The sequence below is a fragment of the Callorhinchus milii genome, unplaced genomic scaffold (assembly GCF_018977255.1).
Source record: "Callorhinchus milii isolate IMCB2004 unplaced genomic scaffold, IMCB_Cmil_1.0 Scaffold642, whole genome shotgun sequence".
Classification (NCBI taxonomy): Eukaryota; Metazoa; Chordata; class Chondrichthyes; order Chimaeriformes; family Callorhinchidae; genus Callorhinchus; species Callorhinchus milii.
The window spans coordinates 10819-29189 of NW_024705383.1; the positions used below are offsets into that span (position 1 = coordinate 10819).

The following is an 18371-nucleotide window of genomic DNA, read 5'->3' on the forward strand; positions in this document are numbered from 1 at the left end:
TTTGAGGAATCGAATTCCATGGTTTCGTTACTGGATCAAGGCAAAACTGTTTTCATTTTCATAACAATGTCGGATGGGGCTGTTATGTGATTGTGCTGCTCACGTTCACCACATTGAAATTCGGTAAACGACAAAACTGTAGCGACTAGGCTCTGGTTGTCAACTACGCTGGTCTCACTGCTGATATTCGGGATCTCGTTGGATGTCAAAAATACTTGCAGTTCGAATCCTCGTCAAGAAAGTGGTACAGTAATTCCAGTGAGGGTTAAGTGGCCGGGGCTTCAGACCCGCGGACATGAACCCGACATTCAGTGCTGGCGCCATGGCGTCGAGCTCCCAACGCAATGATCGTGTGGTTTTAGATGCCGCCAGAGTTGTGGAGGTATGCGAGCGGTATGAGACGTTAGAATTCAGTCCAATGTAATCATATTATTTACTGCGATGGTAACCGGTTCATTGGAGGCGACAACCGCGATGGGGTCCCTAACAGGATGAACTCGGAAAGTCAGGTATAAGAAGCGATCGAAACGTCTAAGTGGCTAAACTGTCGCAAATATATCTTGTCTCAATAACCTATCACGGAATAGGGAAGCGAACGACCGTTTATTGTGCCAAAACATACGAATTGCAATTGCGCCAGACGCTAATGCAAAGTTACGGTCGGTAACTGTCAACTCCACGTCTTTGTGCAACCGATTGTATGTAGAGCCAGCTCTGAGGCCGCCCAAAAGTGGCTAACTCGCTGTTCTGCTGCGCTGAATCGCTTGGAAGAGCCGTGGACTTGCCCTTCGAATTGACTGTGACGGAAGACAGTCCGCCTGCGTGACCCCCGTGACCGACTTCAAACTGATCACCAAGGTTGTGCCTGCTTGGCGCCATATGGACGTAATTTGTTCAAGTTGAAAGCCTCGGGACTTCGTACTTGGTGCGATAGCGACTTCGGACCGTGAGGTCAAACCATAAGAACCTGCAAACTCTGTAAACGCACCACAACGCCTTAAATAAGCTCCACATGCCAACGCGTTCCGCTCACGTCGATGGTCCTAGGTCGTCCCCAGGAGTTGACAAGACGCCATGTAGCCCAACGACTTGTTACGTGCTTGGGTCGGATTCTCTCAAGTGTCGGCTTGTTCTGATCGAAGTTACGTCGCAACAGGTCGGTGACTATGCAGTCCACAGATTGTTAAGGGTCACCACCCACACGCGTCTCGGCTATCTACAGTATTGGGACGCCCTAAGAACCTCGGTCGCGGGTGCACACGCGATCTCGAGTAGAACAAGTGCTGGACACAACGTGGTCAGTAGGATATGAAATATCCAAGCCGACAACCTAACTCTGTGTTCCTGCTGTGAAGTTATAGATTCGCATAAACGCCGGCGCTTCCGACTGAAGCCCTGACCGACCTTTTGTGGTATTCGTAATAGGTGGTATAAGGACGGAATTCAAAATTCCCTGATGGCTGGGCTAGCACCCGACTGCTATTGCTTGCAACAGCGTGCTTGTCTCACCTGTCATTATTGTTGTGGTGTTAACCTCTTTCTCGGAATTTTGGTGTCAAGTGTAAAGCTAATAACGATTGAAACACTAATCCGTCGCATTTTTCCCAAATGGATGGCCGAGCGCGACTCCAACCGGAAGACCCTCAGTCGGGCCATAAGCTAAGCTGGCTCACCTGACTGGACTGTAAATGCTTATTTGGACGGCAGGATATTGACCCGTAATCTCTCCCGAGCTTTAGGTTTAGTTACAAGTCGCTTGCTGACGTCCACATGTCTCATGCCTGTTGAGTTGAAGCCAATGTATTGTGATCTGTTGTTCTTAATCCCGTTGGGGAGGGACCCCGATATCCCACGGGGATACGCTGGAAAAGCTCCGAGGAACACAAAGAATTTGCGTATTCACTTAAACTTCACAGCACCAGGATCGCCGGGGGGCAATTACACTGTCGATTTTTCATGCAGCTAGGGTGTAATTCCAGGACGGAACAAAACAGCGCTCTAGGTAAGCCAATTGGCCCACCAGCTAATCACGGCCTTAGCTTACAACTGGCGAGATGTTCCGAGGTATACTTCCAATAGCCTATCCAAACAGTGAAAATACCCCGCCCACATGGTCTCCGGTTGGCACCGAGGCTCGCACAGCGTATCAGTTCACGTGTAAATTTCAATGAAACTCACTAAGTTCGAGCCACAAGCGTCTACCAGGACAATTAGCCCAAGACGTTATGATTATAGGACGACGGTCTTAGACTATAGTAATTACGGGTCAGCTGGGATCAATGATTCTGGAGTGGCACGCGGCAGTTATTGCGCGGATCCACTTGCCTCAAACCGCCGTTTCCCACATGAGAAACACTCATAATAGTATAAGGTGGGTTCTGGAACGCTTCTCCTCCTTAATTGCTCAACGAAAGGATTGTCACCACAGGGCATTGAAGCGGTGTAAAGTTTCCTTCGACGAGCGCGGAGACCTAAACGGACGCAAACAGCCTGGTCGTCAAAGGCCGCTGCCCCTCTACTGCCTTCGAAAATCAGTTTGGCATTCCTGGCCTCTACACAGACAGTTCCAGGCTTACGGTGTCTAACACATTGCACACTATGTATAAATAGGGCAAGTTGCGAAGGCCCCCAGCTAGGTGGCTGAAGATCACCAAAGGCAACCCTCTAAAGCCCCCGTCACACTCGACCGTAGCGTTGACCGAGAGGTGGGAAACTAGGTTTGATCTAGACTGCGAGGGGAGAGAACTGTCTCAGAGTACAGGACATTGTTCTCACGGTCAGCCGTTAGAAATCTAGTTTCCGCCGTGTCATCCCCACCGGAATGACTGATTCTAGTCAAGGGGGCCAGGGCAGCTCCAGTGCTACGCCTCCTATTACTTGTGCATCAGACGCGAGCCCAGGAATCACCACTATTGAAGCCGAAGACGCGGTCAGCGTAACCACCACAGATAACAAGAATAATACATGCCAATATAGTACGGGACGGAGGGGAGCAAAGAATGTCCTCTACTCTCTACTAACGCCAAGACACTCCATAGTCTATTAAGGCAAACCCAGACTCGATGGTATAGTGCCAAGTTGCTTTTGACGTCGTGGGCGCCAGGGTACAATAACGAAGGGAGGGCGTTGATGCTAGCATCAGGCCTACTGAGTAGTCTACTTGGGGAACGTCCTTGATATCCAGGATGAAACGAGGGTCGCCTTTTTTACCGTACAGTGCCCTACCAGATCAGCCCCGGGTGAAACTTTTCATTCACTCGTGAAGACAGGTGTTGGCAGTCCTCCACAAAAGCTCCGTCACTGGGCAACAGATCAAGGGATGCCTGATGGGTTGATTCATACAGCCTAACATAACTGTACCAGTACAGCGCTTCGTACACGCGAATATTTCGATTTTGTTAAATAAGGTTCACTGAGATCACCAATTATGGCGTCCTACAGTGCAACTAAAACTCAACCTATGAATGAACGCCAACCAGTCAGGCTATCGTATCAGATGGTTTCGAGAATAGCCACTCCTCCCTAGACGGCAATCGAGCGTGCTGATGTGCGGAAGTCCCATGAGTTACCCAGACGTCGAACTTCGTACAGGAAGGAACAGGGGACCGCGTGACAATTCGAGGACATACGATTCCTGATGCCGCCCGCCAATTAGCATCAGAGTGATGAGCCTGGGATTTCTGACCTCGTGGAGAGATTTTGGTTCGCGGAAGACCATCGCGTAGCATTACCTTGTTTCAATCCAGAGTGGACTTTGAACCCCTTGCGCGTTGACCTACGAGACACTGACTTGCGGGACTATGAGGAAAGTATGTCTAGACTCTCCGGGATTTGCTCCATCTATGCGATCGTCAATCGTGCTACTGGGATGTATTTAGTATATGGGATTACGACGTCTCACGTCAACAAACGTTGACGAGCAGACCGTGCTGGTAGCATCCCCGATAGTCTCGTGGTAACTAACGGATGTAAAACTTATCCGCATATCTAGGCGCCCAGTTCGGTCCCGAGACTATACTGCCAAGGTTTGTAGAATCTCTCGAAGCGAAGAAACAACGGCGTGGGAGCTCGGAATGGAGGACAGTGTCGCTTAGGCGTTTTAGCAGGATCTGGCGAGGTCCTATTGAGTGTAATAGACAAGTCTAATATGAGAATAGAAGGGGTACGGGAAATTACACTCGTGCACAGCGAGTAGAGTTAACCCACAAGGTATCACATCCAACGCCCTGCCGGGAAAGGCATATTCTAGAATCTTTGTCTGTGTGTCCCCAATTTACAATGTGATGAAGAATGCATCGACTGGTGTTTTAGAATATTCTTGTCTTTCCGCCGCAAGAAGGGGGCGACGCACCATGATCGCTAAAACATAGGTCATTTTAGAGACCTACTCGCCTTGCACTTGACGAGAGCAGCCTGTAAACATCAGCGCCGCGCTCACATTGGCGGAGCTAGCTGACCATAGACTTTCCGGCTTAGTGTTAATAGCCCCTTGCAGGCAAATAACTCCAGAGGAGACGTGATCGGCCACGTATAAAATGTTATTATCCTCATACGAAGCCTCCGATGGACGGGAGTGTACGTAGTCCCATGTTACAGACGATGGCATAGCCTCCAAGTCCAGTATAAGAAAGTACCCCCAAGGAAAAGCCGCCTGCCTAAATGCGCGGCCCATGCAACTTTTGAAAATGACCGACTGCTGAGATTACGCCCTCCTGGATCGGGCATCCGCTGGGACGTGCACGTGGAATATACCGCGGACCCGTGAGTTGCGAGCTAATTAGCCAATCCACCCAAGCCTGCGTCCCGGATGGGCAGCTGATAAACTGGGCTCAAACTCAGAAAGGTGGGTCCTTTACAAAGAACCTGCTTTTGCTAGAGATAAAAGAAATAACATACTCCTCACCTCCCCTGCCGTTAAGACGTCTGGCCACTATTCACGATGCTAGCCCGAAACCGACACATGAGCTCTAACGTGTAAGAGAATCGAGCGGATTTTCAGGACGTAATTGTAAGCTTGAGGTGGCGTTTGGATGGTCTCGACGGATAGAGAACATTAATCTTGACCGTCTATGTGAAGAGACGTGTATGGGTCCTCCAAAATATGTGACGGTTCGCAGCCGACTTGTAGTTGTCAATATCATTGGGCTATTACGTAATTGGATCTACATGCAAGCAAACCTTAAGTCCAATGCAAAGCGCGCTAGCCAGCCTATCTGTAATGAGTACTCAAGTATGAAGATGGTTACGTGGTCCTCTCTGGTCCTCAAACGCACTATGACGTCGCCTCAGCGTCCTCCTGCCGTGTTGTAAATTATGCCTTTCTAATTCATGAGCTTTGAAGAAAGTAGGACAAAAGGGGACTAGGTCCGTTCTCGACTTCGTCACAAGTTCCGGAAACGGAGAAATTGCAACGTCATGCGTCAGGGGAGTATTTCCCCGATAGGAACAAGATATGTGACGAAGGCTTCGATGGATCCGCAGTAAAGCCTCGAGCACTCAATACCCCATCCAAAGGGTAATTTCTCTTCCACCAGATTCGTGCCAACCAATCATTGATGGGAGGCTAATAGACTCAACTCGTGTTTCACGTCCGCCGTGCGGGGGCGACTTATGGCAGAGTCCTCTCGGTAAATATCAAAGACTAGCACAGCTGCCACCCCTGGCGCCTATTTGAATTAGCGATACGGAGCCGAAATTACACATTGTCGAATAACTAATGCTTTGGAAGACATACTAGAAGGAAAACCTGATTGAGTTTAATTAAAAGTGATACTCTAATAGGGAAGCAAAGCCACTATAGGGCTGGACTAAGTAGATGTCACACTCTTTGCATGGATTCAGTCTAATGTCCTCGCACACCGGCCCCGTCTTCCAATGATTTAATTTTATCAAATATGTTGATGCTTAGCAAGGCTAGTCCTTATGATCGAGCGCACATCTATAGTACTGTAGCAGAACAATTGACGCCGGAAGTAGTGTCGACAAGATGCTGCGCGGCATTAGTAACGGAAGAAACCCGGTGAGGCGTCTCTCAAAGTGCTCTCTGGGATTTCGATAGTTTCTTACAAAGTTTCGGGTACCCAGAGACACTCTAAAATCAGTAATGGATAGGCATTCGTCTGTGCGTCCCAGATTGTTCTGACTACGTGTCCGGAGTGATACGCAGCCATGGGGTTATAAACCCGTAGGAAGTATTTCCCACCGACTGATAGGAATACGCGTTGCGGTGTCAGTAATGACATAACAAGGTCCACATTAATGCGTGAATATGGCCCTGACGAACAATGCGATTCTTATGTTCTGCTCGCTAAGTGCGAGTGGATGTCAGTTCGTCTGACACTGATCGATTGTGAACGTTTTTATTGATTAAAAAAACGAGTCGAAATGTCTCCCCCCCCCCATCCCTCCATCTTAGGTCTCACGAGCTGCGCTCCAAGATCCTATCTCTGCAGCTGCTGCTGTCGGTTCTCCAGAACGCCGGGCCAGTGTTCCGCACCAACGAGATGTTCATCAACGCCATCAAGCAGTACCTGTGCGTCGCGTTGTCCAAGAACGGGGTGTCCTCCATCCCCGAGGTCTTTGAGCTCTCGCTCGCCATCTTCCTCACCCTCCTGTCCAACTTCAAGACCCACCTCAAGATGCAGATCGAAGTGAGCGCTTTGACCGGCGAGTTTCTGTTGGGTTTGTTTTGCGTTCGTGGGACCGACTACGTGGCAGTGTTGGCTAATTTTTTTCCCTTCACCCCCCCATCCCCCCCCCCACCCACAGGTATTCTTCAAAGAGATTTTTCTCAACATCTTGGAGACGTCCTCAAGCTCATTTGAGCACAAGTGGATGGTGATTCAGACTCTCACGCGAATTTGCGCAGGTGCGGTTAAAAATATTGGATAGGTATAGATGCATTTTAAAAGAATGGATGGATTGTATTATCCATAATAAAGGTTTTTTGGATTAGATTGTCAATTTAGTAGTAACGAATTGGCATGTTCTATATACGTGACAAACCTTACTAATTGGCTGTGTCGGTGGTGGCAGGTTTAACGACGCATATTTACGGGATCTCACCCCAAAAAATCTTTATTTTGGATAATGGATGGAGTCTTAGTTGACATAGCCTAATTTAGACATATGCATTTTTTGTTATGATTCTACTTAATTCAGCCTAATCTAATCATTAGTTATAATATGAGAACTAATGTTCTTCCAAAGGAAGGGAAGATAGCGTTGTTTAAAGGTGAAGACGTGGTATGTGATTAAGAAAACATTTTGCCATCTGATTATGATCATGAAAATAATACTTGTGTCTGGTTGTTTAATTTCCCCATCCGCACTTGCAGATGCACAGTGCGTGGTGGACATTTACGTAAACTATGATTGCGATCTCAATGCTGCAAACATCTTTGAGCGATTGGTGAACGACCTGTCCAAGATTGCCCAGGGGCGGAGTGGCCAGGAGCTCGGCATAACTCCCAACCAGGTGCGGAGAAATGTGTAAAGACTTAATTTGTAATGGCACTAAATGAGCGTATTCCACTAATGCACCGTACGTTGCCAACCGTGCTAATAGGAGGTGTGGGGGAAGGACAACAAACTAAGCACAAAAAGCAATTCTCAAGAAATTATTTTCAATCTAGATTTAAAATTCCATCGCTCCAGTGACTACCTAATGTATAAGAAGCACCGAGGCTTTGTGGATCGTAGGCACGCATAAGTTCATCCCTCCAGCGATTCGATGTCACGATTTGCGGTTTTAAATTGCGAGAAATGGTGGTGAGATGTTAATTGCCTCGCCTGGTATACAGGAGGTCGTGGGTTCGATCCCGACCCTGACGCTTGTATATTTTGAGTTTGTATATTCTTCCCTTGATTTAGTGGATTTTTCTCCAGGTCCTCCGGTTTTTCCCTCCACATTTAGAATCAACATGTGTTTAGAGTATTTGGCTGCTATACATTTCCACATGATGATAAGCCACTAAGTTGAGCTATCATTTGTGGCCAGGCCGCTTCTGAAAAAAGAGCTGTATAGGTCAGTGGGGCTGACCTGGTAAAATAAAAATAATTGATAGTTTAAACACACCTGCGTTCAACCGCCTGCCAGTAAGAGGCAGTTAATGTTGAGAGTTTGCGTCGTGTCGGCTGATGTCGCTGTTCAATCTGTGCAGGAGTTGAGCCTTCGCAAGAAGGGGCTGGACTGTCTGGTGTCCATCCTCAAGTGCATGGTGGAGTGGAGTAGGGACCAGTACATCAACCCAAACTCACAGAGCAATCTAGGTAAGCTTGGTATCTCTACCCTCATGCGCTGCCTGCTCGCACGCGCTGAGAGAAACGACGAAATAGCATTCACTGCGTTCTGTTTGCCTGCTTGCTTACTTTATTTTCTCCCCGCATGAGGTGAATAATATAAATAATAAATAATGTTGACACACCGGCTTGCGGAAAGGTCGTCCGTTAAATTGCTTTAAAGAAAAGATAAATATGCTGCTTGTGCTGGAATAATAATGGTTCATGTGGAGCATCCCCCTGTGAAAAACATTTCATGGAATGCGCTCTGTCATCCGATTTCAGAAGCTCATCAGGGCATAAGCCTTGATAGTGCATTGATGGGTGACCCGCATTTGCAGCAGGTTGGCTGCTGCGTGGCTTCGTGGTGAGCAGCAGTGCAGTAAAATCTCCATTATCATTGTGTATCTGTTCTACCACATCTGTGCTCCCCACTTTCGCCAACTCCCACTGACCAGCGCGGCGAAGTGTGGTCTTATAACCCCCCACGGGACCCACACTTTGTAGAGAAACCTTCAGCGGTGCATCTATATAGTGCATCGAAACGCAGGGCAAACAGAACACTCGTGGTCACGCGCATCGTAAATCCGTGCACTTAACGTCGACAAGAATGTTGGACAGATGTGGTGCCACGAAATAAATACTTTTACAGGAAAGTATGAGATGGAAAGGGCGAGGTGTTGTGGCAGCACAGATCCATGAAATGCATCGAGCATGGCCTCCGGTACAAAAGAATACTTTTCATTTTGTGGGAACGTTGAAGTAAGCTTATGTAATCTTAAATGGTGGAAACCATTTGGATCTCCGTGGATCTCATTTGCTCCCTCTCTCTCTGGATCCCAGATGGACCTCTGTGTAATCCTCTGTTCCCCAGTGGATCCTTGATTGACGGTGTTAACGTGCCATGTTATTGAAGGGGATTGTGTTATCTTGGTGTGGTCTGGAACTGTTTTGTTATTTTTCCTCCATTTTGCCCAAGCTTGATAAATCCGACTGATACAAGTAAATTTTATTTTTTATATTTCGTGCGTAGGTATTATGGCACTCACGTTGGTGCATGCGGTCCCGCAGTCCACGTAAAGGATTCTGATGGATTCTGTACAAACGACGGGTCAGGGAAGCATCCCCACACCTCTTGTGTGCGTGTTTGTGCGTGCGTGCGCGGGTGTGTGCGCGGGTATTCTGGCACTCGCGTTGGTGCGTGCGGACACAGGGCAGGAGCGGCCGGCGGAGCAGGACGCGACGGTCGACTCGCGCCACCCCGAGACCATCGGCCGCTACGGCAGCGTCAACTCGCTCGACTCGACCGCCTCGTCGGGCATCGGCAGCGTGAGCACGCAGCTGTCGGGCGCCGACAACCCCGAGCAATTCGAGGTCCTCAAACAGCAGAAGGAGATCATCGAGCAGGGCATCGAGCTGTGAGTTCGCGTCCCAGCGGGCGCCGCGAGCGCTCGCGAGTGTGGTTAGCACGACTGATTTCTGCGACGCGTACGTTTTTTGAACTTTTATCGCGGCGTACGTGGCCACCCGTGCTAATCGGGGGTGCGACGGGGGAAGGACAACAAACTAAACACGAAAAACGGCGATTCGCTTTGCCTATTGTTTTCCCTCCTCTCCCTCAAGGTGTTTTGTCGTTTTAGACGCTGCTGTTTCGTGAATCGTTGAATTAATAAAAAGACATTCATTTTATGTAGTGACATACATGCGAATATCTTCCCGTAACACCGTACGTTAATTATATAGAAGGACCAAATCCCATATAGAGCCACTGCCAAGCAAACTTAAACCCTACTATGAATAAAAACAAATTAAGAAATGTCACCAAAACAAAAAGCACAAACAAAACACATTCCTGTGGAGGGAGCTGGTAGGAACGTTGGGTTGCTCGGTCAATGGCCTGCAGGGTCAACGGCGGCGTGGTGTATTCCGCAAATATGCCCGACTGTGAGGGCGGGCACAAGCCGGCGTGAGTAGTTTAAATGTTGAGTTTTACAAGGGCACCACGGAGTGACCAGCCCCTCCCCACCCAGCCCCACCTCTCCCATCCCCCACCCAGCCCCATCCTCCCCACCCAGCCCCTCCCCACCCAGCCCCTCCCTGCACGACGGACACAATAATCCCCTGTGGGCTGGTGTAACCAGGAGGTTCCTACCAGTAAAAGTTTATCACAACAAAGACATTTTCTGTTGTACCTCTCCTGTACCCTCCTCAACCCAGATATCGCCTTTGAAAAAGAACATGCAAGATCAATGTGTCCCCTTCTTCCCCCCCAATAACAAATAGAAATACAATATCAAGTGAAACCCAAGTAAAGCTAAATAAATCTTGACTTAAAGCTTTCGTGACTGAAGGAATTCATATTCTATGGGTCTTTCGGTAAAGTCACGTAGATAGGTTCAAAGAAAATTGCAAAAAATGACAAAAAACTACGACGTTTCGATCGCAACGCAAGTGGTCGTCATCAGGAGTAGTTTTTTGTTATTTCTTGTTATTTTTTTTGCTTATCTACGTGACTTTACCGAAAGGCCCATAGAATATGAAACTAAATACATTGTACAACCAATAGGTTCCAGAGTGTAAATAGTAAAAAGTGATGCACGCTTTAAATAACCGCGATAGCGGAACAACAGAACTATTTAAAGAAAACAATAACAAAGTAACGTGAAATTAGAGCAAACAAAATACAGAAGCGAATGCAATAACAAAATGCAATAAAACGGAGTATACACTCAGCAAATTGCTTTGGCTGCGGTAAGACATGAACCCAGCCTGCCGCAAAGGAGAATGCAGGTGAAGGATCAAATGCCACGTTCTCTGCTGCTGCTGATTGAGTGCGACGTGCATAACTTGTCTCGAACTTGCCGTTCTCGCACCAGGTTCAACAAGAAACCCAAGCGCGGAATTCAGTTCCTGCAGGAGCAGAACATGCTGGGCACCACGACAGAGGACGTCGCTCAGTTCTTGCACAGCGAGAACCGACTGGACTCGGTACGCCCCCTTGATAATAAAGAAAAAAGTTAATATATTTTGGTATTTTTCTGCCTTTGTTTAGCGCGGGACTATTACGAAGGTGCTTTTTATCATGGACCGGTACACAGTTTGCGAGTAGGTCGCGCTGTTGATCTGTGGTTTTACCCAATTTGGTACTTTGTTGGTTATTTTGAAAGTTTCTTCATGTGTGGTCGATCACCAATGAGAAGACTACCAGAGAGTGGTACTTTATTCAAGTGTCTGGGGGAGTGCTATTGATGTTGATCCTAAGATTAAATAATGATGATGATAATAGTCGTGTGAATTTATTGCCACTTCTGGATCACACTCGTATTATCTATGGAAATGAGGATAATAGGAAGAATCCATCTGTAATAATATGATTTTTCATGGATCGACTGGAGCTAGGGAGAATTAGTCACGGGTAGTGTGGCTGCGGATGTTGAGTTCCTTTTCAAAGCGCTGGTGCGGTGTGCACGAAGTGAAATGTTATCTCGCCGTATCCCATGTCCTATGCAGACGCATCCATGCAGGGCAAACAATGAAACAGACGACTCGGCCATCAATATTTAATATATTTTCATGGTGACGAACTTTATAACGTTGATCTATTTAACAGGATAATTTTGAAGCACTCTTACGACGTATTTAATTCATGTCCACATACATTCATACAAGTGCCCATGCAGTGACAATACATTATTTGTTTAAAAACAACAAACTTGTTAGCAGATCACCGCCTATGCACACGCGCCAAGTGCTTGATATCTCTTCGCGCTTGTTCAAACTACGTTTTGTAGAGACGTCCGTACCTACACATTTAAAAACATTGAAATGTAATATCCTGATGGGGTTGGGAGCAGTAGCAGCGCACTGTGCTGTGAATCCTGACAACCTGGGTCTGATTCCGGTCTACGGCTGACATGGGTGGCAAGTGCAATCTGAACCACTCCTGGGTCTCTCTCACCCCCCCCCCTCCTCTCCAGCTCGCACCGACGAGTGTGGTGGAAATATGGTGTCATCACCCCCATGACTGATCCGGCTGGGATGTACGTTCATCCAGTAGTTGGTTGACAAATTACTAAATCTGTAATAACTCGCCTTTTGCCCGTCCAAGGATGGGTGTATTGCAGTAAATCTGAAACTTGCAAGCGAAAAGCAGACCGCTACGTGATATTCATTGCATCCATTCGTGTGCAGTTTGTAAGGGCGCGGTGACACAGACTTATTTCATTTTCAGGTTATAATCCCTTGTTCATTATGACGTCCTTTTTACTTTGATGTCTCAATAGCGCTACAGAGATCACGTGACGTGGGGGTTCTGCCTTTGTAGTGAGGGTTGTGAGTTGACGCCGAGGAGGGGGGAGGAGCCGCCTCGGCCCCTCATGTGGAGTGACGTCAGCTGCTAATTGTTATGAGTGGGGGGGGGGGTGCTCCATGTGGAGTGATGTCACCTGCTCATGATTATTAATGAGGGGGACTGGTCGACGTGGAGTGACGTCACGAGCGTTGCACACAGACATTCTTGGCTCATTATAGTAGGTAATAATAATGGGGATGGTGTCCATTTGGAGGACGTCACCTGCTCATGATTATTAATGAGGGGGGCTGGTCGACGTGGAGTGACGTTACGAGCATTAAGGACGGACATTCCTCGGTGATTATAGCCGGTATATTAAATATAATGTGACGTCACTTCTCAGCTCGGGGCCTATGGGCCACCATGTGTATCTCTGAGGCATTGCAGTTGTACGACCTGATAATTATAGCTTTGGGAGATATTGGCAGCGTGAAAGTGTCGAGCATCCAACACATTTCTTTAGATTTTTTTTAGCATCGCTGCTCGTTTTTAAAGCAACGAAATTCCCAGCATGACCCGGTGGGAAGAGGTGCAGTACGCCCACTCTATTGCAGGCATCGTGAGGGATTGGACGTGCCTGCAATGATACACGGCAAAGGCTTGAGCGAAGAAATGCTCAGCACGTGGTCTAACCCGGAAGACCACACAATTGGGTTACAATTGGCTTGCGAAAAAACCTACGTGTGACAAAGGGGCAGCCTCCGCCTTCCACAATATTTAACCCCTCATTGCTCGTGTGTGTGTGTGCATGTGCCTGTATTGGTGTGCGCCTGTCTCTGCAGACTCAGGTGGGAGACTACCTCGGGGAGAATGACAAGCTGAACAAGGAGACCATGTACACTTACGTGGACCAGATGGACTTCTCCGGGAAGGACTTTGTGTCGGCGCTCCGCCTCTTCCTTGAGGGTTTCCGCCTGCCCGGAGAGGCCCAGAAGATTGACAGGCTCATGGAGAAGTTTGCCGCTCGCTTCTGCGAGTGCAATCAGGGGTGAGTGCCGTGCTGCATGCTGCTTTGCAGGGTCACGGTGAGGGATCCGATGTTGGCATTGGTGCAACACACACACAGCGCACGAGGAAAGTGCTCGGACGCTTTTCATGCGGCGTCCGGGCATGGCTGTTGCTGGCAGGGGGGCCTGTTTACGGAGGTGTGTGTGTGTGTGTGGGGAGCAGTAGCGTAGCGGTTAGCACGCTGTGCTACAAACCTGGCGATCTGAGTTTGATTCCCACTCACGGCCAACGCGAGTGACGATTATCTAAACCGGTCCAGGACCTCCCGAGGTCGACTACTCAAATGAGTACCTGGTTCGGTGTGAGAACATCGCCACTGGGGAGACAAAGGCGGTCGGCCGGGCGTGGTGTTAGCCAACCCCCTCGTGTGCCCTGCCGGCCTTCATAGTTGCTCGTTAACAGCACTTGCCCCGGCAGTCTATTCATGTTTTTAGAGGCATCTTTGTTCTTGTTTTGTGTTTATGTATCTATGCTTTATGTACATATGTATTTGTACAGGCCTCTTGTAAATCCACTGCTGGATGAGGGCCCCAAACCAGGAGGCCCTCATCCAGCAACTACTCCAGCAATGAAAAATGATAGGAGTTGTTCGTAAGTAAGGACTTGTCCTTGCTTTTTATTCGACGTGTGTGTGTGTGATTTGCATCGCGCTCGCTGAAGGTATGTATGCCTTAAGGGAAATCGTGTACTGTATACGCAACTGCGCACAATTCTGAGTCACTTATAACTGCTTTGCCGTTATTTATTGCTAATTATAGACTCAGATTATTGTCCTATCATCTTATAGAGTCCCTTTGGCACGTAACAATATGCTACACAGTGGCAGTAGGGGTCGCAAAATGCTGATTTATTACTAACAAACCCCCAATGATCCGATCAAAATTAGGGAATTTGATCGGATCATTGGGGGAGCACGTGCCACTCCACCACCCCCCCCCCCACTGGCTCCGCCACTGCTCCAAACAGTGTGCAGGGCATGGCAATTATTTGATACTCTACTGGTTCGTGTGGGTTGGTGATGGCAGAGAGAATAGATGTTGATTCATAGTCCGGTATAACAATGCATTTTTTCTGTATTGCGGTAATGCGGCAACCTGTAACACCTGTTTCGGGCACGGTGGTTGTATGAGCCAGCCACCGCTTTGCCCAGATTTATTGGATGCATTTTGTGTGATTTGGTTTAGAAGCCTGTGCTTTATACTTTGTAATCATATTTAAAGCCCGATGACACATTGAGGCTCTTTTTTTTGCAATGGAGACACAAGGGGCAAAATGACGCTGAAAAAGTGAATGGCCTACTTAGTAGCAGTGTCTAAAAATGTATCCGCACCATTTAATAAATACATGCGCTGCATGAGTTTTATTTACAATTATTGTTCATTATCCTGCAGTTTCTTGTGGGTAGCTCCATGTATTTTTTTCGCATGTCAAAGAGGAGTGTTGAAGCAACATCTGCATTATATATACTAATAGTTATAGATGAGTGTTTTGTGTCTTGTGAGTATATTAATATATTTATACAAACGTTGGAGTGGATATTGTCGACTTTTCTTTCATGATTATCTATGAAGGTCTGTTATTTCCTTTTAAGTAAAATACATTGTTTTATATATATTTTTATTATTATTTTATTGTTTCCCTTTACTTGACTTTACCGAAAGAACCAAGAATATAGTAAAATACATGTTGTTTTTAATTGCCATTGATCTGTTGTGATAAATGACTCGGCTGAAATTAGACGCTTCCTCTGCAGATCTCACGCAACTCTGAATTGTGCGGTTGCATTGCTCTTGACGCTTAAGGAGTGCCGATGAAGCAACTTTGAATCCAATCGGTTTGCATTGTTTCGACTTGGCAGCATTTGATGCATTGATTGCAATTATGTATCACAGAGATGGATGCTGTTTCGTTTCAACGCTGGGTAATATATGTATCCTGGTTGTCCTGTTATTTTTCAGACAAACGGTTTTTGCCAGTGCGGATACAGCATATGTGCTGGCCTACTCGATAATTATGCTCACCACAGACCTGCACAGCTTGCAAGTAAGCAAACCAATTAACTTCTTTGGGACCGCCCAGCAATCACGAAATTTAACTCGCCTGAGTGTTGTCTTTATATAAATACAATTTCCGGTATCATTCATTATCTGCTGACCACAACGGTGTTTTAAAAGCGCATTAGCCACGCCAAATCCACCAAGGAGTGATATTAGCTCCCTGGATCCCCACGGGAATTTCTGTGGTTTAATAATCAGCCTGTCAAGGCGTCGTGTGTCATCGTTTTCCCAAGTGTCTCAGGAATATACTTACAGCTCCACTTTTAACGATCCACCCCCACCACCCGCGACTCAATCAATTGTAAAATTGTCAAGCTTCTGGGTCGCCATTTAAGGATCAATGCGTTTTTTCTTCTAATTTATACAGTCTCGTTCTTCCTCTGTGTACGTTAGAGTTCCATATATACCGCGTAAAATGTTTTATTGTTAATGTACGAATCTATATTCGCCTATTATGAGCACAAGAAACCATTTAAGCTGATAAATCGAAAAACTTTCCTGTGCCCACTATTTAGTCCTGCATATACGCAAACAAAAGGAGTGTACGGCATGCAAAATCTCGTGCGGCTCTTGCAATAAAAGCATGACACGCGGGCCCCTTGGCAAACAGGTGAAGCACAAGATGTCTAAGGAGCAGTACATCAAAATGAACCGGGGTATCAACGACAGCAAGGACCTGCCCGAGGAGTACCTCTCCTCCATTTACGACGAGATCGCCGGCAAGAAGATTGCAATGAATGAGTCCAAGGAGTTCGCACAAATCTCCAGGCCGGCCAAGCCCAGTACGCTCCCCCCCCCCCCCCCCGATCTCGCACGCTACAGATTTACGCTGGAGATTCTTGTGCACATGGTAGTGCAAAGTCACGTAGGTAAAAAATAAATAAATGAAAAGCAACTAAATTAGATCGCGATGTTTCGGAGGCAACACAAGCTTCCGTCTTCATGTTCCACCGTCTTCAGGTTCATTATTTAGTTTTTTACCTAAGTGACTTTACCGAAAAAAACGAGTGAATCTTTGCAGTCACGAAAACTAGAATTAATGGTAGTTCAAATTCTGTCCATGAGCACCGATTAAGGCTCGATTTGGCCAACAAGGGAGTGGTGTGGCAAGCACTGTACCCGACCTCCATTGTTTCCCTATTCCTGTTATTTACATGCCTTTGCGAGGTACTCAATTAAGGCTAGGTTCAGAATCGCCAAAATCGGCATCTTTGTTTGTCCTGGAGAAATCCGATAAACTATGAAGCTCTTTTTCACATTTGTCCAGCAGGGGCATGGGGTCAGAACGTTGCAACAACAAACAATACACCAAATAATTGGAGTGCAAAGTATAGGAAAAGAAAGAAAATTACTAAAAATTAATACGTTAAATAGATCAAGTATATGAGTTAAAATGAGTATTGACTTGAGGAAGGCATGAACAGGTTCGGATGCCACTTGTACCCTACGTAGCCAACCGTGCAAATCGGAGGTGCGCGATTGATTCTCACTCCAAGCGTTCTTCGCCCCTTCCTCCCCCCGCTCGCCACGGCACAGACGTCGCGAGCGAGAGGCAGCGACGGCTTCTCTACAACCTGGAGATGGAGGCCATGTCCAGGACTGCCAAGGCGCTGATGGAGGCCGTGAGCCACGTGCAGGCGGCCTTCACCAGTGCCACCCACCTCGACCACGTGCGACCCATGTTCAAGGTGGGGGGGACGGGCGGGCGGGGAGGGGTGCTCCATCTCGTCGCCCCCCTCTTTTTTAAATCCTTTATATTAAGTTCACTTGCTTGCGCGCTTACGATCGTGCAAATCTTTCGGTCGTTTTTTAACCCACTTCCCGTGATCCAATCGAGCTGACATTTTGCACACATACTCGTTGTGCGTGACAATTTATTTTCGTGAAAAATGTTTTCAAAAATTTTCCACTTTTTAGGAATTTTTTTTTTTATATTTAATTTAAAATACCAATGTGATAAAAATGAAACTCTTACTCAATAAAAACAGAAATGAATAATAAAATAAAACCAATGCCACGCATATAAAGGATTTATAGTGGAAAACTTTGTTTTTACGGGTTAATTTTTTTATTCCCAAGTTTAATCCCGGTTGCGCAATCGGCGTGCTTTCGCGAGACGAAATATCCATTTGGAACTCTCACGTGGCAGTGCGTCCATCCCCTGGTTAGAGAGAGGTCTGCTGAAGTGGATATTACAGAACTGCATCTGAAATGTGTTCAAGTGACCTCTTATACACACTAGTGGGGGGGAGGGGCGGGGTACTTTCCCACTCGTTCTGGTAGAGAGGGAAACATTCATAATAGAGGTTTTTGGGTTAGATCGCGTAAATATATAAATGTGTCGTTAAAACCCGCCACCACCCGACACAGCCAACTAGTAAGGGTTGTCACGTAAACAGAACGTGCCAATTCGTCACTAGTACAGCACACCGGTGTGTTGGAGAGCCAAGCCACAACATTTACTATCTGAGTACGTTTCGACAGTAATTACAACTAGCTTCATCAGGCGACAGCCAGATTTGTGGAGAAGTCTTACTGTTTCGTTCCTTTTTGAGGCATAGATGCGTGATCTAACCCAAAAACCTCTATTATGGATGATATTGGTCGCCAAAGCCTACGTGTTAAACAGGGAAACATTCGTTACATGCCGAGCAAACCAATATGTTGAATTGTCA

General features: G+C 47.0%; 1 protein-coding gene across 1 annotated transcript in view; it reads left to right on the top strand.

Annotated features, from left to right (window-relative positions):
- Positions 1-322: 322 nt before the first annotated feature.
- LOC121852253 (brefeldin A-inhibited guanine nucleotide-exchange protein 1-like) overlaps positions 323-18371 on the top strand; it is a 36849-nt gene continuing 18800 nt past the window's right edge. Inside the window, 12 exon segments of the mRNA XM_042346340.1 lie at positions 323-382; positions 900-946; positions 6416-6650; positions 6769-6868; positions 7338-7477; positions 8163-8271; positions 9494-9698; positions 11157-11268; positions 13414-13619; positions 15598-15682; positions 16307-16478; positions 17233-17384. Coding sequence (XP_042202274.1) covers positions 323-382; positions 900-946; positions 6416-6650; positions 6769-6868; positions 7338-7477; positions 8163-8271; positions 9494-9698; positions 11157-11268; positions 13414-13619; positions 15598-15682; positions 16307-16478; positions 17233-17384 — 1623 coding nt within the window.